Consider the following 24,660-nt stretch of genomic DNA (forward strand, 5'->3'; position numbering starts at 1 on the left):
TTTGATGAACTGCTTTTCCTTTCTGATGCAGCGCTACAAACTACAGGCTTTTCATAAAGTTTGCAAGTTAATCACTGTCTTTAAGCTGACTGGGAAGAAAGCTGAAGCATCACACACTTCCTATATGAAAAGAACCCCCCAAGCAGCTTCCTCTTACACTAACGCTGAGAACGGTTCCCAGCTCCAGAGCCCACAGGAGGAACACCCACCAGCCCAGCCTTAACTGGAGCTAAAATGCCCCTTGACTGCTCTCCAGGAGTGATTCCCAGCATACAGGCAGCAGGGGGCAAGTCCTTGCTGTGGGCTGCGTTGGGCTGAGTTTCCACTCAACTCTTTGACCACAGCCGAGGCTGGAAGATCCCACACAGTACTATTGCTATAAGCCAGAAACTAAAGTTTTTCAGAGTAGAACCACTGCAATTATTTCCACCAACATTCTTATCCTTTCCATTGCTCAGCTTATTCAAGAACAGTTAGCCAGGAGGTTAAGAAAACCAAACCAAGCCAACCCTAATTTAAACAATTACAGAATTAGTCATCAATGGACTAAGTGGTATTTAGACAGTAAGTTCAACATATGCCACACTGATGCCCTCAGCAGTTGCAAAATAGAATTAGAAAACTAACATTTATTAAATCAATTTGAATTTTAATATACATTTCAAGAACGTGGCAGCATAAAAGGAAATGTTTTTAGAAACAACCTGAATCTACCATTTGCAGTTTTACATTAACGATCAGGGCTCTCCTGTCCATGGTTCTAAAGCACACTTGACCTAAATTCTCCAACTTTTGGTACCACATTTAATGCAGCAGTGAGATAGTAAAGATTCCAAGTTCTCCCACATTTCTGGAGCAAAGGTACTATGTATTTCATTTAATGAAAGTCCTAATAAATGTACCATCAACAGTCTCAGCAAAACTTTAACAGCTCTGCAAAAGCATTCAGAAACAACCCACACTGTGCAGTTCACTCCCCTTAAATCAGACTCTGGTTCAGCTACTTTTCTTACATGTAGTGAACTAATAAACAGATTTACATTAGTAGGTCACCATCAAACCATCAAGTTAGAAAATGGCAGGATCCTTTTGGGTCAACACAAAAATCACATACAAGTTTAACTAAATACATTTTAATAGGACACTGTTAAATCTCATTCATGAGGGCTAAAAAACACAGATCCTGGGTACTTGGGTTGGCAAATAAAGACAAGAATACTAAGAAGCATTTTCCACCATTTACTCATTATCAAAAATATTTTTCAACTCTTCTTGCAAAACAAAAACAAAAAAAGTACAGACTGGACACGTACATCACATTTTTCTTCCTATGGCTTTAACCCCCCACCCTACCCACCCCACGAAAAAGACGGGGGGAGAAACAAACCAAAACCAACAAAAAGATCTGACCACATTCACAGAGAATGACACCACGGTACACTACAAAACAAAAGGAGGTGTCATTTGTGTCCAAAGGTTTTTGCTTATTTCTTAGGTGAGGAACCATCATTGTACATGCTTTGTGCCAAATCAAAAACACCTCACATTAGGTCAGAAAGCGCGTGGGGCTCACTGCATGAGTAAAAGCAAAGGTAGAAGCAGTAAAGTAACTCAAAAAATTCACATACTATTTAACATGCTGTCAAAACAGGAATTAGTTTTTAAATCAGAAGGTAATGTTTTGTATTCTAGTCAGCCCATGTGTTGTTTGTGCTGTATCATCCAAATAAGAGAAATTTCATGAAGGAAAATTACTTCTTTAGGCTGCCAACAAAGCCCTAAATTCAAGACTAAATTCTTCTGCTTGTACTTTTCTTATTCAGGGATTACACTGATATAAACTCCTGCATAAAGCTCAATTCCTACAAAGACACTCTCATTTTAACACTTCGACTTTGTGGAACTTTTCCCTTTTGGAGCTGTTTAGCCCATGTTGAAAAGCACTGACATTTGAAAGCTGCTTTCAACAAAAAATGAGATAGACTCTGGGCAGAGTGAGTTATTGTAGCTTGTTCTGTCTAATAAACATCCAAAATACTTGACCTCAGATAGCAGTGGATCCTCTGACCTAGCTGAGAGAAGATACCTGTCAGTGAAGACCTACCCTCAAGGGGATAGGTCCCAGACCTCTTACAGTACAAACTTCATCAGACATACAATGCTGCCACCCCACTGGGGATGACTGCTGTGGAAGTCTCCCTGTATCCCAGGCACTGAATGGTACTACTAAAACTTGAGCCTTCTTTGCGTACAAGTAATTTTCTCACCCCAGCTAAAGAGTCAGGAACATGACCTGTAGAACTGTCCAGAAAAAAGGATGATGTTCTTAAAGGGGACTCCCCATTCATATCTGGCCAACTGAGCTTCCTGGTCCTCCTCTGGAGCCTGAGCTGCTTTTTGGGCAACAAGCTTTCTCAATATATGTACTAATCTTGTTTTATTTTTAAGCTGTTCTACAGAGTAGATAAACCAATTCTCACACTCAGGCATTATCTACCCCTTTCAGACTGTATTCTCCAGCTCAGGGCTGTATATCCTACAGGAATACCAGGTTATTTTCTAGTCATGGTGACAGTAACTAATCAGTAATTATTTACACCATAATCTAGCACAGTTTAGATGGACTAACTAGATACCACTTTCTACATTTAAGCAGAAGCTTTGACTGAGCACAAAGCATGACCAAGTACAATGAGGTTAATATACTCCTTGCCAAAGATCTTGTGATAAAATCATTTACATCAGCAATTGATCTCAAACTATGAGGTGCTGTAAGAACTAAAAACAGTTTTAGGGTAACTCCTCCATTTTCTGCAACTATTTCCCAGACACTAATACACATAACATAGCAATGAAAAACACTTGATACAAGTGATCTAAACGCAGGAGCTCCAGCAAGTTAAACAGAACCATAGCTGCCTTAAAACTGTAGCAGTTCCCCTACTGATGGCAGGGAAAAGAAAGATTCAACAGTCATATCTCATGTCTATAGCTTCATCCAAACTTTTATCATCGTGTGTACTGGCAGCTAAAAACGTCGTTACTGGTGACCCTGTCACATTGATTACACTGGTGCTTGTGCTGGCATTGCGCACCGCAATGCTTGTCACATTAATGCCCAAAGTAAGCCTAGTCTGCTCCAAGGCCTTTTCTGGCACTGCAAATGCCTCCAGCTTCTTCTCCCCATTAGCCATGTATGAGTTTTGGCAGCCACGGCATATGCAGTCAAGGCAGGCTTTGCGGTTAGAATAGCAAGGGCAGCGTTGGCCACGGCATGTAAGAACACTTGGATTTTGGGTGGCACGACCACATTTACACCCTTTCTTTTCTTGTGGCTTTTTGTACACAGTTTTTGTTGGGCTTCCCGGCATAACGTTACTGCTAGGAACTTTCTCCTTTGCTTTGTCTTTTGTTTTCAGCACCCCTGGTTTGGCTTTCGGGTGAGATTTCTTAGGGGCATGTTCCAAATTCTTTTTCATGCTTTTGTTAGACAGGAGCACAGTTTTGCTTATTTTGGGAGTGGTGCCTCCATTAGGTACAGTTGCAATAGGCTGCAAAGACATTTTATTTTCCTGTTTCACTGTTACAGGAGCTGATGCTCCCAATGTTGGGCCGCAGATGATGCTGGAAATGGGTAGAGGTTGAACTTTCTCACTGTCACTTTCTGATCGAGACCGCTTTCTGTTTAATTTCACTACCTTGGGCGTCGCTGCTGTACAGGAGATCCCGTGAGGAGAAGCGTCTGTGGACATGAAAATGTTATGGCTAAGAGGAGGGGGAGAAAGCTGCAGGAAAGGGCCGTTAGTCATGTTTGCTTCCAAGCTGGGCTGCAAATTAGAATCACAGACTTCAGTATTTGAAACGGTCTCTAAGCTCCGGAGAACTTCCTCAACGCTAAGGAGAAGTGAGCCCCCTGGTTTTATGTCTTCACTGAAACTGCAGATGTCGATGCCTGTCGTACACAAGTCACTACTGGAAACTGTATCGCACACAGGCTGCAGGCTGCTGGAGATGTCCTCAGTTTTTATATACTCTCCAGTACTACAGACATCAATTGTGTTTGCATGTTCAGGAGAAGGAATATTCACTCCAAGTTTATCTACCGAAAGCCCATTACAATTGGGCAACCCATTGATAACAGAACCTCTAATATCGATGTTGTGTGTGCTTTCAGGGATCGATGTAAAACTAGCTGGAGGATCAGTTGTGAGTTCTGAGGTTGAAGGTACTGGGGAATGTGTCAAACACAAAGCCAAGGCCGTATCAGAAGATTTGTCTGTCTCTTCATGGAGTGGCGATCCATCTTTGAGCAAAGCCAAAAGATCTGCAGAACAATCAACTGCCTGGATAATATCTCGTGCCAGCGGAGTCTGCGTTATGTATTCGCAGAGTTTCTTATAGCAGTTCACTAAGATGCTTAGTTGCTTATTCTCCTCAAACTGTTCATAGTCCTTGCACCAGCTACATGACGGTTTCATCATCATCTTCTTGCCTTTACACGTTTTGCAGACATAATGCTGACATGTGGAGTTGGTAGGAGCAATAGGGTCTTGTAGCAAATTTCCTAAGGAAAAAAGAGAGAGAAATATTACAATGGACCCAAGACATGTTTCTGGTATAGTATGGGATGAATTTTTTGTACTATCAAAGCAAAATATCCTGAAAATCTTCAGTAGGTCACAAGAGAACACAGCATGCAAGCACCGTCCCGTAAAAATGTTCACAGCTGCCATTATCTGGTTTTAAAACATTAAAAAAAACACAAGAAAACCATCACACCATCATTTGTTGTGCTTCTACAGCCTTTAGAAACCTCTCAACTAAACCACTACCAAAGCCCTTGTCCCCTTCAGCAGTTTCTGCCATTGCAACTTGTAAAACACACAAAATTTCTAGGGGTCTACCAAACTGCAACAATAAACTCCCATGAAGAGCTACTGCAGAGATTGTAAAGAAATTAGTGAAAACAAATGGCAGTGGAGCAGAGGGAAACTCTAAAAGGAATGTGAAAATGATGAAATCCCAACCCCAAAAGGAAAGAAGACACAGCAGACTTTAGTTTACTTCTCATTTAGCTGGGACTAAAAATAGAGCCTAGCTTTGTGACAGTCATTTCAATGACTACACCACAGAATTTCTAACTTTGCAAGCAAGAGCAGTTAAATGGATTCCATAAACTCTCACAAACACTGAATAAAGTACCTAGTAACATATTTGAATAAAAGGGGGGGGGGGGGTGATATACTGTATTGCTCTGTAATCACCTGTGCCAAACCAGAAGGTGCAACAAGGCAACTATTAACACATCCTGGAGAGTGGTAGCTCCTGGTTTTCCCATTCACAGACATGTACCAGTGAAATAATCGTTAACATAGTGGTACTGTCACAGCCATGATGCTTTTAAATGTTTTAAGGTGTCAACAACAGCTCACGGCCTAGGCAGGAGTGAAGACCTCAGGAGAAAGGATTTTCTCTGAAATCTTCCCATTAAGAATAAAATACTAATAAAAATGAGTTGCTAAAGGAATTGACACACCTGACAGCACACGGAGTGTCAGACACCCAGTGCTGACAAGCTGGCAGGTTATGTCTCCAGAGCTCTGAAACTGTAAAAACCTGAAGAATGTTTTGGGTTTTATCTTAAGAACAAACTAAATAACATAAGGATAAAGTATGACAAACAGAGGTACCTGAAATCCTGTATACAGATAAACTGCATAGTAGCTGTATCCAGAAATGACAGCATTGCTTTGCTATTTCTAGTTGGCTCTAGGCCAAAGATGTTATAACACCTAAATTAAATTTCGGAGTATCTATAGGCATCTATAGCAACAGGTTTCCCCTCCTTTCCAAGCAGCAGATTTCTAGCTTTGATCAGACCTTTCTCCCCATAAGGAGCCTTTCACAAGCAGCAGTGAATTCTCACCCAGATTTTTCCAAAGTGAAAACAATGCTGCTACAAACACAAGAATACGATTAAACCATTTGGAAAGAGAAAGCAGAATGCATATATTGAAACAGACTGAGATTTAAAAAAAAACCCTCCAAACATATCAAATGTATTTTCCCTCATCACTCACCAAGAAAATTCTAATCATACAGTCCTGTAACTGATTGTCCTGACAGTGCATTGAAGGGCTGTAATTAACTGGACCTAGTTTTGTTGCCCGAGTTATCAGCTACAGAATAAACCCTATTCTTTCTACCTTGTATTACCTTAGTCAAGAATCTAAGCCATCAGGTAGAAGAGCAAGACATATTATACTAACCCTTGGCTGTAACAGCATTTACAACACGAAACTTGTCCCTTCACAAGAAGTTCCTCATCCTTTCGCAACATTTTCACTGTTCAAACCATTTTTGAAAATTCAACTTTGTGCATTAGCACAGTATTTCTGTGACTCTTGCATTCCATGACCAAGCAGACTTATCCCAATTTCCCTTTGAAATCTCAATTCCCTAGTATCTCTTTGGGAAAGGGCTGCTCCAGGCCCCCACCTGAGCTGCCTTTCAGTAGAGTGGCTTGATGTAACTTGGTTTTTGATGACTTCAGCACTAAGCTCATTATGTTGTATTTTTTTGTAACAAGAGAAAATGTGATGGTTTAGGAAGTTGGCCAGTGGCACTCAGCACACATCTACACAGTGTCAAACACTGGGAACTGTCATCACTGTGAACCTGGAACAGTGGCCACTGGAACAGTGCAGTATTTGAACAAGCCAACTGAAAGAAGTGCAGAAGCACTGAAAAGGAGAGACTGTAGGACAGAGACAGGTTCAAAGCACAGTTACAGCAACATTTGATGGAAAATGCATTTCACAACCAGAGCCAAGGTATTTAGCTTTTCTTTGCTGATCTAGTGAGGAAGGGCTGACTGAGGAAGAGTGACTCCACAAGACCCAACCATGAGAAGGAGTAACAAAACAGTGTTCAATTTAAGCAATGAAGATTTCAAGCCAACAGGTGGAACATTAAGCCACATAATCCAACCTGCAGTGGAAATTTTGATTTCTTTTAAAAGTTCCCTTTAAATGACATTATGTGAGCAGCAACGCAGGCAAGGACGTCCACCATGATCTTGTTAGAAAACTCCCTAACTCCCATGGGGGGGAATGAAACAAATGTATTTAAATCACATTAGATAGTTTCCAAAGTCACATCCTTCAGCAGAAGGAGTTCACAAACAACTGTCCCTTCTGGATCTTTGAGTCTTTCCAGCAGGACAAGCAGAAAGCCATGCCCTGACCAGTGCAGGAGACAAACACATCTAACGCTCATTCCTTTAATGCTTTCAGACCTTAGAAACTACATCATACAACTACATGCATCCACAGCCCTTCCATGACCAAAATCCAGGACCAGCATTACACCCAGTGCAGCAGAGCAGGGTGCTCCTTGGTCTGTCCTTAGCATCATCGTAAGCAGCAAAAAGAGGCAAAGGACAAGTTATGATGATCAATGCTTCACAGATCATGAAGCACTTCAGAGATGATACCAAATAAACAATATACCATTTTAACTTTTAATTAGATGAAAAAAAACCTCATCACCAACTGTGCATTTTATTTCTCCCAAAATAAATTTGGCTGGAACTGCTGAATGGGTATGAATGCTAAAAAAGGATACTGAAAAATTTAGATTAAGAAGCTTTGAGGAAAAAAACCCAAACAGACGGAGAGACAAAACACTTCACATGCTCTCACTGAAGAACAGGGCGAGTTACTCTTGGTAAATGCCAGGCAACCTACATGAGAGAGACATCAGGAATGCCTGTGCTGTGGGAGTATTTTCAGCTTCAGTTCAAATCTCATTAAATATTCATTCTTCAGTTAGAGTCTCTCTTGTATAGATTCTGTGGCACCTATCACTCTTCCGCTTTATTAATGTTAAGATGAAGAGTCAACCATGAGATGCAAATTCACAGAAATTAAGTTTCATTATTTTAATACCCAGGGAATAATAACAAGTCAGCAGTAATTTCCCAAAAATACATCACCCGAGTTGCTACCCAGAATCTTGAGGTACCAAGCTGTTACATTGCAAACTGCTGGACTGTAGGGGCTATCAAGCCATAACACTCATTTGGTGTTGCAAATTTCCAGATCTTCCCAGATGATGATTATAAACTCCACCATGAAAATAAAGCCAGGAAGGATTCTAAGATGTTACCTAGCCCATCCTTAAACTCCTATAATCACACTGACTTAGACCAAAGATCCATCTAGCCCAGTGGGCCATATCACTAGCGGCCAAAACCAGATGCTTAGGGGAAAGAGTAAGAACAAGGCAAATAAACTTCTAATACCTGCCCAGTTTTTAACTAACCATTATTAGCTGAGATAATTCTCGTGCAAGATGGGGTTTCCATGGACTCAGTATCCCTCAGATGCTCTCCTTAGGTTTGCCTCATCTTGTCTCTGCCTCTTTCAAATGCAACTGCAGCAGCCTTTCACCAGAAGGTCCTACTGTGCTGAGAACGACTTCTTATTAGTTTCACTGTCAATTTCTGGTTCTCATGTTGCATGAAGTTAACAGTCAATCCCTACCTCTCTCTTCAACACTAATCAGGGTTTTACGGACATTTACCACATCAGCCTCAATGTTGTCTCTGATCCAGACTACAGAAGTTGTTCCCTACATTAGGTCACCCTTCTTCTAAATCTTCCACAGTTCTTCTTTTGAGATGGGGTACCACAGCATAAAATACAGGCGAACCACAGCCTTATACAGTGCCATAATAAAGTTCTCAATTTTATTCTCTATTCCAGTCCTGATTTTTAGCATTTGCTTTGCTTTTCAATTGCTACTCAGTACTGAGCTGTTATTCTCACAGAGTTTTCCATCACAAGGGCAAGATCTCACTCTTGGCTGGCAGCCATCAATGCTACCCCTTCCTATAAGTTTACAGATGTAAATAGATCTGCAAGATATAAAAATGGTAGGCTCTGAGAAGTTAATATTCTTCCATGTTTATAATTTAATATTTATCTAAGCTATATGTAATCTGACGTTTTATTGCGCACTCATTCACCCGTCTAAGATCCTTCCATAATTACCTAATGCAGGCCTTCACTTTCACTACCGTAAATACATGGTATTGCTAGACTTTGCCTCATCTTTTCTCACCCTCTTTTGCAAGGGGTTTATTAATACACCAAAGGCAACACCATGTTCTTACAAAGCCTCCAGTAAAAGGCCTTCCCTAAACAAGGCCTTCCCTAAACAACATCAACTCTTAACATCTACTTTCAGAAAAGTTTACTCAACATCTGCATTAATTTGAGCACTTACAATTAATAAGAAGCATCTAACAGAGAAAATACTTTTAATGTATTATTTACAAAATATCACAGCTGTCCTGGAAAAGCTGCTTACAGGAGGGAGGATATTGAAACCACAAGGAATACTTCCTATTGTGTTCCTTAATGAGCGTTACTTCACAGCTGCAGAAGAGGGGAAGCATCTGCAAATAGTATCTCACAGACCAAAGGGAGGAGAAGAATTGGCAATCAGAGCAATTGTTAGGTGTATCTATCCAGCAAATGTGCTCCAAATGGATGACATTCACTGAGAAGGAAGACTTGAAACCTTCTATTCTTATCCTTAGCAAAGGCAGAAATACAATGCCCAAAAAAAGAGGGTAAACACAAATAACTAGCTTAACACTTTTGGAAAAGCATGCTGAAACATAACATTTTGCTTTTTTTAACAACTCAAACTCTTCATAATGATGTAACTATTAAGTCTAAATTTGCAGAACTAGAAAAAAAAATGTGTTACAAGTAGAATTAAATTTATCACTGGGGTTAATCTCTAACAACATTTGTCTGCCAAAGAGCCTTTAATCCTCAACTGCATTTGTATCACCAGAAATCACCCTCATTTTATAGTGCACAGCAAGCAAGTGGAAAGCTCAATAGCCCAGCCCTCTACTCCTTGCACTCTCTACCTGACTGAAGGGGCATCTTTGCTCCATAACGCAAAAGCAGGTGTGCCATCAATGAAGAAGTGGAGAAGAAAGCCCACCTGCACCAGTTAATCTGTCAACATCGAACATTACAGTTACTGTGATTGCATTTTTAAACCAATATTACAAAAAGCTTCTGTGAACTTTAGTCAGATGAAAGCAATACTACAGCACTATGAATCTAGCAAGTTTTAAAAATCAGGAAGCTATAATCAATCTGATGCAGCACACAGACACTTCAATGTTACACTTAATATTCAGCAAACACTCTGAAGTAACAACCAGAAGATGGAGATTTAATAGTTGCTCTGCTACACTATCAGCATTTTCATTTCTGGATTAAACATGATCTGATTGTTTCAACTAAAATAATTAGCAACAGGCAGTAAGCTCTAACAAATTACTACATTCAAGCTTCAGAGTTAACCACCTCCTGAAGGATGGAAGGTACTTCCCATTTATAGGCAATATCACTTGGATAGGCTTTCTGAAGTTCATCTAATGCAGCTCAAGCACTTTAGCTGAAACAGCCTCTGAAAGGAAAAGGATGCTTCCCCCCACCTTCCATGCCTTCTCAACCCCACACTGCATCTTTTCAACTAAGAAAGTATCAGCTAGATCCAACTGAAGAATAAGTAGCTCAATGAGGTTTCAAAGGAAAACATGCAAAAGGAAGAGTCATAAAAGCAGTAGCTTTTGCAAAACTATTTGATGATAGGCAGGCTAAGTACTAAAAAAGTCTGGTAACTATCTGTAGAAAAATGAAAACAAATGTCTAAGATCTGTTCTACATGGGTGAAAGATCTGGGTACTTACTAGAGAAGAAGATCACTAAATCCAGGCAAACGCAGAGAAACTTCAAGAGAGGTTAGTGCAGGGGACAATTGCCAAGGACAAGACAACAGTGAAAGGTCTCCTTCCACCAATCTCAAGCCAGAACATAAACTCCTTCCAAAAGGTATGCTTAAGATGGTGAGCCCAAACCATGGTATGGTTGATCCAGCTCACAAATATGGCACTGAAGTCAAGAGGCAGGTTCACCAGATGCAAGTTTGTCCGATCCCTGCCCTGACAAACTGCCCAGTTAGAAAAATGGTTGGCAGCTTCTCTCATCATTCAGAAACCTAGTGGATCACCGGAAAGAGATGCTGCCCATCACCCAGGTATCCTACACCTACTTCCCAGAGTTCAGAAAACAAATCAACATTTGTAGCCACCACACTCTTGACTGAGGCATGAAGACACAAGGCATGCGCAATATTACTAGCACGAAACTTTGAAGCTATGTCTACAAAGCACAGATTGTAATAGTTCACAATGACAACACTGGAAATTTATTTATCCTTTAATGTTCTTTGTGAGACAAGGTTTTCTAGATAGAAATAGTTATTTTCTACCAAAAATTACAAGTGGAAAAACTTGTTCAAGACTTTCAGTACTCAATCCTTTTTCAGATCTGAGACAGCAAGAGTTTACCTGTGAATTAAATGATAGCATTTCTTCAACCAAACAGTAAATAAAAACCTTGCTTTTGGATCACCACAATTACAACAGTGCCTCTAGAATTTGTCCAAAGACATTCATAACTATTAACAGGTTAGCAGAATTCTCATCAGATGAAATAGAAACATGGAGGACATACAAAAAAGGCATTTAAAAATAAATAAAAAAACAACAACTTATTTCAAAGTTTTATCAGAGAAAATATTCTGGTAGCTGCTGGATAGATCTGAGCATCCTCCGTCAACAAATGATGAAAAATTAGATACAGAAATTATTACCCTTATATAGGGATGGTTGAGACTAAAGAACTAAGGATTCTACAACTGTTTGGAAAAATAAAAACTGCACTATTTTTGTCTGAACACCATGGGAACCCAAATTAACCACGGTAAGAATACAGTTGGCCTACTTTTCTGCATAGAAATACAGTCAATGTCTTTAGCTAAAGTTCAAAGAAAAAAAAAACCACCACAGAAAATGACAACAAATTGCATTTTAACTGTAGAAGGGCCTGCTTTGTTCTCTGACTCCACCCCCTGCACAATAAACAACAGAACATATTTTACCAAGTCCTATGTCAAAGTTGTGTTTCTGTTTGAAAGTCTTTCTGTTTACAAAATCACAGCCTAGAAAAATTCTAAATGTATTTTTAACAAACTAGGTGAAGAAGTTCAAACTTGCTGATGCACAAACTTCAAAAAGATAAATTCACCTTTTTCACCATCCGATGTCAAATTTTCATCTAATGATATTTTCCAGAAGGCAAGGCTGCTGTATTTTAAGACGTTTTAAATAGCAAAGTTAATATTTCTCCTATGTATAAGACTAACGTAACATGCTTCCATGCAACATAAATACTCCTAAAACTTGCTTTGAAAGTTATAGATCAAGTTGATCATACTCTCTGAGCAAACTAAGAAGTTGTGAAAACCGATTTCTGCCCACTAAACAAAAACATTCACAGCATGAACCGCACAATCTTAAACTAAACTGCCCTCTTCAAGGCCACTGGAGAAGAAGCAAGCCCTGTGCTGTGACCACAAGGCTCAGGGAATAACAAATTACATCACTGAAGGACTCCCAAGGTGAATTCCCCCATAAAGGCAGGGAAATCTTTGGAAAGCACTGTCTGGGAAGCACACTGATCAAGAAAGGTTGTAGCTGTGCAGTATTTCTCAAGTCATATACTAGTTGGAAAAAATCTTTTCTGGCCTCACAAAAAACTCCAACATAATATCCAGCAACTGCTTACTCCATATGTAGTCAAACTAATCTGTAAATCATAACATAGTAAGAAAACAAACCTGAAGAAATCTGTGTTTGAACACACTATGTCCATAGACCCAGACAACCAAGTTGTCCCAATAAAGTTGCCTTTTGGCAACACATTAACTTTTCTTCAAACACTCTGAAACCCAATCAGTTTAATCAATATCCTGAGGCAACCATCAAAAACCCATCCATCATTTCCCACTGCTGTAAAGAGAAACACACTCTCATCTCAAATCATATCAGAAGACAATATTGCAATCTCCACTTTGTGACCTTCTTTTGAAGCCCACTATCAACCAGTTGGAATCAACAGTGGAAACCAGGACTACTTCTCGTCCTATTCCTCAATTTTGTTCAAAGACAGAGGAGCATTTTTAGGTTAGAAACCAATTTAAATTCAAATGGTAAAACTTTATGTTATCAAAACTTATTCAGTACAATGCAGACAACCTTGAAAAAGCAACTTTCCTAGGAGTCACACACAGGATTTAAAAACAGGAAACAGTGAATTTAAGTAAGGAGATCTTAGGAGGAAGAAAAATCATCCAAACATGTTCCTGGCTGAAAGTGGGTATATTCAGAGATAAGCAAGTGAACATTTTAGAGACAACTGCCCATGCTGGTTATCTCCAAAACAAGAATACCTGCAGCAAAAGGTATCTGATAGGTACTTAGTCCTGTAATCCATGCTCCCTGATGATTGTTTCAAAGGTTCTGGTTATTTCACACATTCTTCAGAAATTCTGAAGTCTTTTGGCAACTGCTCATGTAATTTTTAAGGGCAACATAACATACTTTTAAAAACTACCAATATGTGATAGCTGGACAGCATTTTTCATCATTGAAAATGGAGAAAAGAAGAAAATGTCAATGAAAAAATATCTTAAAAAGCAGTGATGCAGATCACTTTTCAGACATAAAAGGCTGCTCATCTGGAAGCACAGATCATGAATCAATCTTCACTCTCCTTAATCTAGGGAGAATGGACAAGAATTGAGATCTCCATCACAAAACATAAACAAGCCTTCTCACTGTAACACTCTTAAGCCAGATGGAACTCAATCATGGCTCACATCCTAAACAGAAAATCCAGTATCATGCATATAATTAAGTTTCATTAGTAGTAGGAATTGGTTTCTTCTGCCTTCTTACATCTCAGTGACCAGAAATTGCATTTCAAGAAAGCTTCAACCTATTTACGTGTCACCCAACATTCTTTGAAGGACATGAGCAGGATGGAAATAATGTTCCTATGCTAATCTTTCTACAGGGAAACAAGAAATCAACAATTTTTGTGGTTTTGGTAATCCATGCCATTTCCCATACTTGGGAATTGCTTCCGTAATGCTACTTTACCATTTAGCCTTCAACCATCTAACTAAAACTGTCAAGAACAATCACAGAACAACTGACAGGAGCTGTGTAAGGTACCAGCCAGTACTGACACACAGTTTCTTTGTTCTGTCCTACCTCTTAATCTCCCTTAAGCCGCATGTTGTCTCACATCCCCTTACTGAGTTTACAGGATGTTTAAGGCAGGAACTGTATTCTTATCCTGTATTTCTACAGCTGGGTTCCTGGTCAGAATGTTGTCCTAAAGCCATGCTCTCTTTCAAGCACTTTCACATTAGATATGAGCAATAAGAATCTTTCACACACATTTTCAGTATCTTCCTGAGGTTTCAGGATGAAGTTTTCCATTTAGGTAAAAAGCTAAACTGATCTGACTGGCAATGTGTCTTTCACAGGCATTGTAACTGAATTTAAAAGAAAGCTGTTAATGCTGAAAAGCCAACTGAACCTTTGGATGACTTGCAGAAAGCCACATGGTATTTGAAACAGAGAAAAGCACTTTTTAAGAAGATTTTTATCCCAACAGACAGTATTTTAAAGCACAGCAGCTTATTCTATTAAGCTATTTTTTAATTAAATATGGTATTAACATGCAATTTAATAATAATCACTTTAGTCCAGAAACTGAAGCTCAGATTTCACATCTACTAAACTACTTTTAAATTAAATATGACATTAATGTGCAATTTAATAATAATCACTTGAGTCCAGAGACAAGAACTCAGATTTCAAATCCCCAAAACACATAAAGGCACACACCTTCTGTCTACTGCACACTCAGGAGTGGCTATTTTTGTTTTAGAAGCTCTAGGAAATACTGTCCCTGTAAAAGGATGATGCATTACCTACAACGCCATCTAGGAAACTATCACATGATCCCACTTAAATCCCAGAAACATACACTGCCGTAACAACATAATTTCACCTTTATAACCCATTAGGCAAGAGAGAGACCTCAAATGCACCTAGAATAGATGTAACTGACTTACAATGGCATACTGGATTTACACTATGACTTTCTACTGATGGAACTGCATGTGTTGCCAATTTGAATCTAAAATCAGAGATTTAATTTCATAGTTATGTGGGTCCAAAAACTTCTGCCACCCTTACTATATGAGCTGGTTTAAAAGACTATCACATCAAAAGAAAGTGACCTGGCTTATGTCTAGTGCAGTGAGAAAATAGTGAAAGCACAATAATGTTAGTTGATTTATATAGCTGTCACTCATTTCTTCTAAAAACAATCCTCTAAACTTCAAGGGACAATCTTGACAGTAGAATTAATAACTACATCATAACAAAGCATTACAGAATGCATTCAGAGAGATTAAATATTGAGGAAAGGCTGATGACATAAGGACCACTAATTTTGGGAGTAATTTCCCAAGGGAAGTCCCGGAAGTCCAACACTCGAGACTAACCAAGTGTAGCAGTTTTACGCATTACTGGTAATTCATGCAGCATTTCTTCCACAATCATTTTTAAACATCACAGTCAAGAAAGCATCCTCCTAAGGTCTGTGCAAGGGAAGTACCAGACACTCACAAAGTTCTGTGTACATGAATGAACCCATACCCAGATATTTGCATCTTATAGCCTAAAAATACAAATAAAGTGGAAAGAAATTAGCATCTGAAAAACTTTTAAATACTTTTAAACCCTGTACAATGTAAAGTTTTGGATCATCATAACATTTACTCTTTCGATCATGACATGTCACAAAGCAATCACAGAATGGGTTAAAAGGGACCTTAAAGACCATATGGTTCCAAACTGCCTGCCACAGAATCATAGAATATTTAGGCAGGGACACCTTCCACAGCTCTTAACACTAACGTGTACAATGAGAAAAGGACTTAAAAAATACCATAGCAAGGTCAGAGGGCCAAAAATCAAGAAGCACCAACATTCACCTATGACAGAAGTGGGAGAAAAGGAACAGAAAGGTCCAACAAGAAGGTGAATTTTCCTTTACCAGCCTCAGCTGAAGATTTATGACTGCTGGCCAGAAGTTCTGTATCAGGCTGGACCACTCCCCCATGACTGACTGCCTGCAGGTTCAAGACAGACACTCTACTAATTCTGCAGGACAGAAACTGTATTTTACTGTATGGCTTCACAAAGACCCTGGTATTTACTGAGGCCTCTGTATGCTACCACGCCACAAACAGGAGCTCGGGACAGAGAGACATAATACTGGGGAATCCTAATTTAAAACAAACAGCAGCTGCAGTTACCTGAAAGCTAACCACAGCAGGAAAAACAAACAAACAAAAAAACAAAGCCAAAGCAATAACTTTAAGATTCAAAGAAAATAAGGGATGAAGAGAAGTAGTTTGTAGATAAGAACAGTCAATAGAAGAGAACAAACTAAAAAGCATGGTTTGCTCTACCAAACTAAGAGTGACAGAAAAGCCAAGCAAGAAAAGCTGAAGAAGAGCTATTTTAGCTTAGGAATTTGGGCAGGGACAAATTAAAGATAGACAATTTCAATAGCACAGAGTGTAAAAATAAGATTGCAAAAGGCCAAGAAGGGAAGAAGTCAAGGCATAGAGAACAAAGAACACATTTCAGAAGAGGATTCTTACACTGGAGAGGCCAAACAGCATAGCAGTTAGAAGCACATAGCCCCTATGTAAATATCTTATAAAAAAAAAAAATCAGGAAAATATTAGCATATTTTTAGGCAAAAGCAGTCTGGTGATTGACCAAAATAAAGGTGAATTTATACAAAAAATCAGATTGGAATTAACCGGGCTGAGGATAATAAGCAAGAGCGAAAGAGTAGAGGTGAATCGATATATCGATACTGACATCAGGGTTACATCAGGCAAAAAAAAAACCTTAGACAAATTATTGCAGGAAATGACACGGTGATCCTGGGAACAGGCTCCCTCTTTCCCAGTACAAACAGATCGCTATTTTCTAAGACTCTAAGTGGGAGGAGCTAATAGCTACAGGATAGGAAGCATCCAACACTAGTTTAGCAGCCTCAACAGTTGAAATCCTGATCCTGTAAATAAATTATTTAGCTTTCTAAACCCCAGTAATTCGATTAAATCTTAGTGTGACCACACACATTAGCAAAGATAAATACATGCAAACATAGTGGATGTAAGTCCACTCAGTTAAGAAAATATAAACATACACAGGGCCAGGACTTAAAACAGAGGGAAAAGAGGACTGATCAACTGAGATAGCTGAGAGCTCAGTCCCTCTCCCAACACTGACCAAGGCTTCCAAAGGGAAGTTCAAGAAAGGCTGACAGCTTATTCCGCAACTTCCTTCCAGGAACGGACACATGCCCCCACTTCATAAACACAGAAGAATTCAATTCCTTCCCAGTGTTCCCCAGAGTGCAATACTGAAATTCCAGATACCTGCCTTTGCCCACAAAATGCAGAATGCTCTTTCTTTTGGGGAGAAAAAGCAGGGAAATCCCAGCAGCCTTTCAGCCTATTTGCTTTTATGGTAGTTACTGTTCTAGGACAATTACATACATTGCTCAACAAAAGGAAAAAAAAACCCCACCCGAAATACTGTTTCTTTGTACTTAAAATTCCTGGCTTTCCATCTGAATTATTGTTTGTTCTTTACCTTTCAGGGAGGTACAAAAAAAAAAAAAAAAGGGGGGGGTAAGAAGTTATTTTCCTGCCCCTATGCTCTGTATACTGTTTTGAGTATCTTTTAACACGCTTTCTTTTAGTCATTACTTTTTTAAAGCAATTAACTCCACTATACCAGTGCATCCCAATAACCACTAATAACTACCATAGCCTTTAGCAAATAAAGTGACCGTACTGCCGCAGCCTTCCCCCCACTCGGGTTGGGTTTTTGCCCGGGAGGAGGGGGGCGGGTTTAAAGCAGCAATACTTCCACTCCGCCTCTCCCAACTGGCTCAACAACCACACCGCTACGGCGGTCCCCCCGCCGCGCCCCCCGGGGCCGCTGCCCCCCTAAGGGAGAACCGCGGACGCCACTTGGGCCCCCTCCCCGGCGGCGAGAGATTCCCCCGGGAGCGGAGACGCCGCGGCCAAAGGCTGAGCAAAGTTTCGTGGGCCGCCGCCGTGCGGGGCGGGAAGAGCCCTACTGCAGCGCTGCCTCCGGAGGCCGGGGCGAAGGCAACCCGGCGGGGCAACACCGAGGCGAGCTCTGCGGGCAGCGCGGCCCAGGGCCGCCCCGCAGCGCCGTGGGGGGAGCCCCGTGGGGAGGCTCATTGTGCAGGGAACAAAAGAAAGATCCTCACCGCAAACGCAGCAGGAGAGGGACTGCCTGAAGTAGGGCAGGAGCTTGTTAATCTCTGTAAAGGACTGGGGATCTCCAGGGTCGTAGTTGAGCACCAGGCGGCTCGCTGAAACGTAGAGAGCAGTGGCATTCACCGGGTTCATCGCAGCCGCTCGCACGCCGCCGGCTCCGGGGTGAGAAGAAGGCGCGGCGCCGAGTCCGTGCGGGCCGCGGGGGCAGGTGGCCCCGGGGCTGGGGCAGGCCGGGTGTCACCTTGGTCCGGGGCCACCTGGAGCCGCGCGGCGGCGGCAGCGCGGAGGCCGCGGCGGCCCGGCGGCCCTGTCAGAGGGGCCGCGCTGGCTCCTCCTCCGCCTCCAGCGGGGCCTCGCTCCCGAGCAGCGGCCTCGGCCCGCCCGCAGCCACACAGCGCAGGGAAAGGCGGCGGCGCTACTCCAGACTGCGGGCCATGCCGGGCCGCCTTCCCCGAGGCCCTGCTCCTCTCTGAGCGGACGCTGCCTCAGCGGCGGCCCGGCATGGCGGCGGCCGCAGAGAGGAACCGCGAAGCCAGCTCAGGGCGGCGGCGGGCCGGGCCGCGCTGCCCGCTCCGGCGGCGGGGGAGGGAGGGAGGGAGGCGGATGCACCTGGGCCTCAGCGCGGCCGCATCACCGCGGCGTCGCCGCGGCCTCCTCCGCGGGGCCGGTGGCTCCTGGCTGCGCGGCCGCCGCTTGCGGGGCCGGACCCGCCGCCTGATCCGCGCCGCAATGTCAATAGCAACCGTTAGGTCCAACCGTCACTGCGGAGCCATCGCCGCTGCCGTCCAGCACCCTGCACTGCGCATGCGCGGCCGGGACGCTGCCCTCCCCGCAGCGGGGGCCCATCCCGCGGGGCGGGGGGGTGGGGGGGAGTGGTGCAGCGCCCTCTAGCGGGGAGCGGGGCTGCCCTGCCGCCCTCGGCCTGGGCGCGGCGCCGGCCTGAGGGAGCGCGCGCCGCGGCGAACGGTCGCCCCAACGGCAGCCTCACCCCGCTCCGCTCCGCTCCGCTCAGCGGAGGGCGGGCCGCCACCGCCGCTTCCTCGCCAGGCGGGCGGGGTCGGCTGCCGGAAAGGCCCCCCCCCGGTGCGTGTGGTGCCCCCGTGCCCTGGGTGATCAGGCTTATGCGTGCGCTCAGGGCCTCCACCTCACTGGCAGCCGTGCCTCTGGAGCGGCTGGGCACAGCCACTGGTTCGTGCGCCTGTCATGGCGAGTGCCTCCGCTCACCTCTCGGGCTGAGGACTCAAGCTCCGCCTCTGCCTTATGTCATCCTGGAACCTGCAGCCAGGCCTGTCAAATAGATCAGGTTTCCGTCTGGGCTTGAGGTGCTGGGGTGCCGATTGGGCCCCCCCCCCGCCCCTTCCACCTGGCAAGGAGCAAGTCCAGTCTGTATACCTTCAAAGTGAGAGAGCTGCAGGGCCTACGAGGTCCTTAGAAGATATGGCACAGGACCTGCAAAACACACCCTTCTCAGATGAGGTCTGGATGCCCCACTGGACACTGCCAGCTGCCTACACAAGGCTTGAGTGGACAGAGGCTTACCACAAGTGTTCTTGCTGCCCATACCAGCACTCTGGAGACCCTAACATATAACACAGCAGTGGATCCACAGGTTTTGGCAGGTATGACCAAGATATGGGCACAGGAGGGATATTTTTTAATCTTCATCAGGTTTTAGGTTACTGGGAACATGTGGAAGGAACTTCTGGTATTTCCACTGTAAGCACCACTGCGGCCGTTTCACACATCTCCAGATCCTGTGTTGCTACACGGCCAGTTTGCCATCAAAGCAGTCCTCTCCGTGCTTGGCCTTTTGGGGAACCATCTGATAGAACCTCTCTTTTATCCCAGTTGTCCCTCTCTGTGTTCACCTAGAGTTACCCACATTAAACTAATCATAGGATAGTTAGGGTTGGAAATGACCTTAAGATCTAGTTCCAGCCTCCCTAATGAAGGAGTTCCACCTCTATCTTTCTGTTTGTTGTTCTCTTCATGAATGCCCCCCAGCTTTCCAGCCCAACTCAAAATGAGTGTGTATACAAAATGAAGGAATTTACGTCTTGACTGCTAATACACAGTTAGCATTGCTGGTCCTCATCAAGCTGTACAACTCATTCCCCACCTGACGCTATTTTAACATAGCACACATACAGCCCCTGTGTGCTCACTCGGTGCTTTTCTCATATTAATATGCATATTATTAATATTCTCATATTAACATACACCCCCTTATATTAACATACACCCCCTCATATTAACATGTGTCCCTTTTGGCCTCCCAGCAAACACTCAGTATGCCATCTATGGACCATAACTCCTTGGACATGTTCAGTCCCTAACCTGACTTTATTTCACGGCACAGCATCTTCATTCTCCCCCTCAGCCTACATGTATGTTGTCTGTAAAAGTCCCAATTCCTTCTTCAGCTTACTGCCAGAAACACCTTAAGTGCTGAACCAAGCCAACAAACCGAATTAACATTCAAGCAATTTCCCACCAAGCACACATTCTCATACACACCACATCTTCTGCCAAACTCCAAACGAAGTGTCCTGAACACTCTCATCTCAACCCCTCCCAACTATATCTCACACTGCTCTCTGGCTGTTATGCAAGGAACTGACTTGACACCCAACATTCAAAGAGTTCTACCAGTCTTGGCTAATTTCTGGACTACACTCCTCCTGGGTATCATGCATGAGCTGGATTCAACAGTTGCCATCAGTAGTGTTCCAGGAGCAAACCTCAATACCCCATCCACAGCACTATCCTGCACTATTCTCACATTCTCTGATAGAGCTAAATGAGTAGGTTTGGATTCCATCTAAGAAGAACTGCATCTAAATGCTCTAGAACTGCAAGTAAAACTTATTAAAATCTTGAAAACTATGGTAATTTGAAATTGCAAGAATAGCAAGATTGACTAGGTCATACTCTTTTGGCCAAAGGAAGCCCATAATGCTTTTTTCCTTCCCACTGTTGCTGGCTGATGTGCTGAATTTGACTTTTCTTCTAGTCAGACCCTTAAGTAGAGGGTTCATGTTTCTAACAGTGCGGCCCAAGAAGGAAATGTAATTTTTTCTACCTCTATTGATTGTGGTCTATCAGCATTGCTATTATGGAGAGTGAGTCGTGCTACCCAAACATTTTGGTTTAGGTCCTCAGCTGTTTGAAATCTAGGGCAAATAAAGTGGTGAGACTAAATATGAGAGCACCAACAAGCTCTACAACCTCTTCCCCTTGCCTTCAGGGGTCTGGCTGATTGCCTGTGCATTAGGCCAGCTCTGATGGGGTGCAGCTGTGTGACCTTGGATCAGGCTGCTGAGAACTAGCCTAGATGTGGACAGTTCATCTGGGCCCTCTCAGTTGTGCCTTAGGAGCTGCTTTTAAGCTGTCCTTTTCTGAACTATACTGCATCTGTTTGTTGGCTTTCTGCTTTGACCTTAGACCTGCCTCATTGTTGTGGATGTCTTGCAAGTGGTCATGGGGCTCACCCTTGTTCCTGCTGCTGCACCTTACTGTTCTGCTCTTCTTGTTCAGGTACTCTGGGACTGTATTTGTTGTCAATGTTAATACTGCCTTGCCCACTTTGCTGTGGCTTTCCTGGCTCACCTTCCAAAAGTAGCCACTTTTGCTGCTTTCTGATACTGAAAGTACTGTAGCACAAGCGTTGTCTCTGCTCATCTACTTTTCCAGCCAGTGGTATGCGTTTAATATTGAACAAGCCCTGAAACACTCAAACTATTTCATATGCCTATGGAAGTAACCTTCACTAGCTATCCTCTCTCCTCTGCTGGGAGAGTAGCAGGAAGAAGGGCTTAATGTGTAATTCCTCTTGCATGTCCAACTGCTGTGGTTTTATTTCTACTTCCACGTTACATCTTTCACCTCCCTGAATCTGTCTGCCTTGGGAGATCATTTTAAGAGACCTGTGTAGGAAGCAAAGACTGCTTCCAATTGGTGAAGAAGAGATAGTATTTCCAGAGATCTAGAAGGGGGAGGGTAGAGTGCAAAAGAAAACAGATAGAACATTTATTTAGAAAACTTAATCTAAAGCACTTCAAAAACTAGGGGAGGCAAGAAGTTTTTTTATGTTTTCCTTGTGCCTGAGAATCAGTTCAATATTTCAAACCTGCTGTTGTTTCAACATACCCAGTTCCTTGATGTTGGACAGCAAACAAGTCCCTTCACTCTAGAGGTTACCAGACTGCTTGTAAGTTAACTCTGCAATCGCAAACCTATTCCTGTCCTTCAGTAGAGCTGCCTATCTGTCTGACTGCCCCTCAGTCATATTGTGGTCATGGATTAATTCAACTGCTTCAAATCTGAGCTTGCATGCTAATCTTGATTTACATCCCTTCATCTTTTCAATGGAAAATGAATCTGAGTAAGGTTAGAATAGGGATGCTATTCCATTTCCATGGTCCTACCAACATTCTGCTCATGGCTGCATTTGGAAGAACTAGGTATTTCATTCAGATTAGGTTAGAATAGGGTGTCTGAAATCTGCCAAACACAAATATTTGCATTAATGCCCAATGTCCTTGGGTTATATTTTAAGTCCTTGATACTTTACTACAGTGCTTGAATAAAAACAAACAAACCAAGCACCAACACCCCCCCCAACCAACCAGCCAACCAAAAAAAAACCCTACAAACATGTAGATCTCAATGGAAGGTTCTTTGTAAATGTGGCAGATAGAATATGAGGTGATGAAGATGCTTCCTGTATCAGGACAGCCTTCTCTTGTGGAATTGGTGCATCCTAAAATGTGTAATTCCTACAGTGCTGCACCTTTAAGGGAAAGTTACCAACTGAGAACACTTTAAAAAAATACTGCTCACCACATACAGTACCTTTGAAAAGTTTGCACATGAAGAAACTGGTGGGGTTTGTTGTTTTGTTATGAGATTTGTTTGGATTTTTCCCCTCAGACAATGGCAAACTTACTTCTAATTGTTTTGACTTGCTGTATGTTTCCTTCTTTGTCATTGCATTTTGAGTATCATGCCAAGAAAGGCAGGATAAGACTGGAGTGATTGTAACAGTTCTAACATAGTCACAGATGCTCATGTTTTCTGGGCTAACTTTATTAATGAATTAAAAAACTAACTCGAACACTAATAAATGTGAAATCATAGTAGCTACAAAAGAACTGAACAACAACAAACCCTCACAGCTTCTAAGAAAGACAAATATTGAACTTTGCCAAGAAGCAATCAGAAGGAACTGATGATTGTTAGTGTCACTCTGCAAAGCCTGTGGGCTTTCTGGGAAGTGATCCATGGCTACCTGCTCACCCGTGTTACCATCCCAACCAGACACAGCTGTAGGACCTCTCCTGCAATACAACCTGCGCCAATTGTGCAGGGTTTATCTGTAATTCTCCCTGATTTTTATTTTTTTTTCCTCATAGGATTGTCCATTTAGCTTTGTAACCTCAAATGCACAAGGCAGGGGGGAGGTTGGGGGTATCTAAGCATGACATGGCTTCAGAATCCTGGGAAAACAGAGCATACTAGCACCCCCCCATTCCATTGAGTTTGCCTTATTTTATATCCATGAATGAACTGTAGACTTTCCCATTATTTTTGCCCGTCTATGTTCAAAAGCATTCTCATGTTATTCCAGAGCAGCCACATTTTCTAAGTATTCCAGTTGCTTACTGATCTCTTACTGGGATCTCTCTCTGAGGATTGTTATCCTTGAGAAGTTCATGCCTGCAGTGCCACATCTGGGGACACCCTGTTTTTCCAGATTATAGGAGTGGCTGCAATAGCCCTTTCATTCAAGTAGATACATATGAAGAAGCCAATTCCTGCTTTTTCATTTGGGTGTATTTTTGCAAGTAGCCTTTTTTGGAAAAGGGCATCTACATCATCAAGCTTGAGAACTGGAGTAGTACAGTACAATGTGTATTTTAACTGGTACAGAGGAATTCCCTGTTTTAAGCCAGAAAGTTTCCTACACCGTTGTTGAACATTGAAACGTACAGCGCTGTACAAACAGTTTTATAACAATGTTTGTTAGGCTCACCAGTTCTTCACAGCTGTGTGGGGTTTTCTTTTTGGTTGGTTGGTTTTGGTTTTTAACTATCTGCTGCTTTTCAGAAAGTCCAAGAAAATAACCAAGAGTTTATTTCTGGTTTGGATTCACAAGGGCTTGAGAATGACTATTGCCAAGAATGTAAAGGTCCCTGAGATCTCAGTATAAAAACCACCCACTAAGTCACTATTGTTATGGGTTTTGCTTATTGTTCTCCACAAGCCAGTCACCCACAATTCACTTACTTCATGTGGGTGATATGT

The 24,660-nt window shown here is 42.4% G+C and overlaps 2 protein-coding genes across 3 annotated transcripts in view; one reads left to right on the top strand and one right to left on the bottom strand.

Moving 5' to 3' along the window:
* Positions 1-609: 609 nt before the first annotated feature.
* MSL2 (MSL complex subunit 2) lies at positions 610-18,716 on the bottom strand. Its single transcript, XM_061354493.1, has 2 exons — positions 18,345-18,716; positions 610-4,564 (listed from the first exon to the last, which is right to left on the bottom strand). Exons 1-2 carry the CDS (start codon positions 18,484-18,486, stop codon positions 2,967-2,969), a joined length of 1,740 nt encoding a protein of 579 aa, XP_061210477.1. The 5' UTR covers positions 18,487-18,716; the 3' UTR covers positions 610-2,966.
* A 3,052-nt stretch (positions 18,717-21,768) lies between these two features.
* Positions 21,769-24,660, top strand: part of PCCB (propionyl-CoA carboxylase subunit beta) — a 34,475-nt gene continuing 31,583 nt past the window's right edge. The window contains exon 1 of one of the 2 annotated variants that reach the window (XM_061354499.1): positions 21,769-21,891. In XM_061354499.1, coding sequence (XP_061210483.1) covers positions 21,835-21,891 — 57 coding nt within the window. In that variant the 5' untranslated portion in view covers positions 21,769-21,834. The remainder of the gene's footprint in view (positions 21,892-24,660) is intronic. The other variant, XM_061354500.1, reaches the window with a different exon arrangement.

The sequence above is a fragment of the Neopsephotus bourkii genome, unplaced genomic scaffold, assembly GCF_033783945.1.
Source record: "Neopsephotus bourkii isolate Nb327-2 ecotype Australia unplaced genomic scaffold, CSIRO-AGI_Nbou_v1 NB_739, whole genome shotgun sequence".
Taxonomy (NCBI): domain Eukaryota; kingdom Metazoa; phylum Chordata; class Aves; order Psittaciformes; family Psittacidae; genus Neopsephotus; species Neopsephotus bourkii.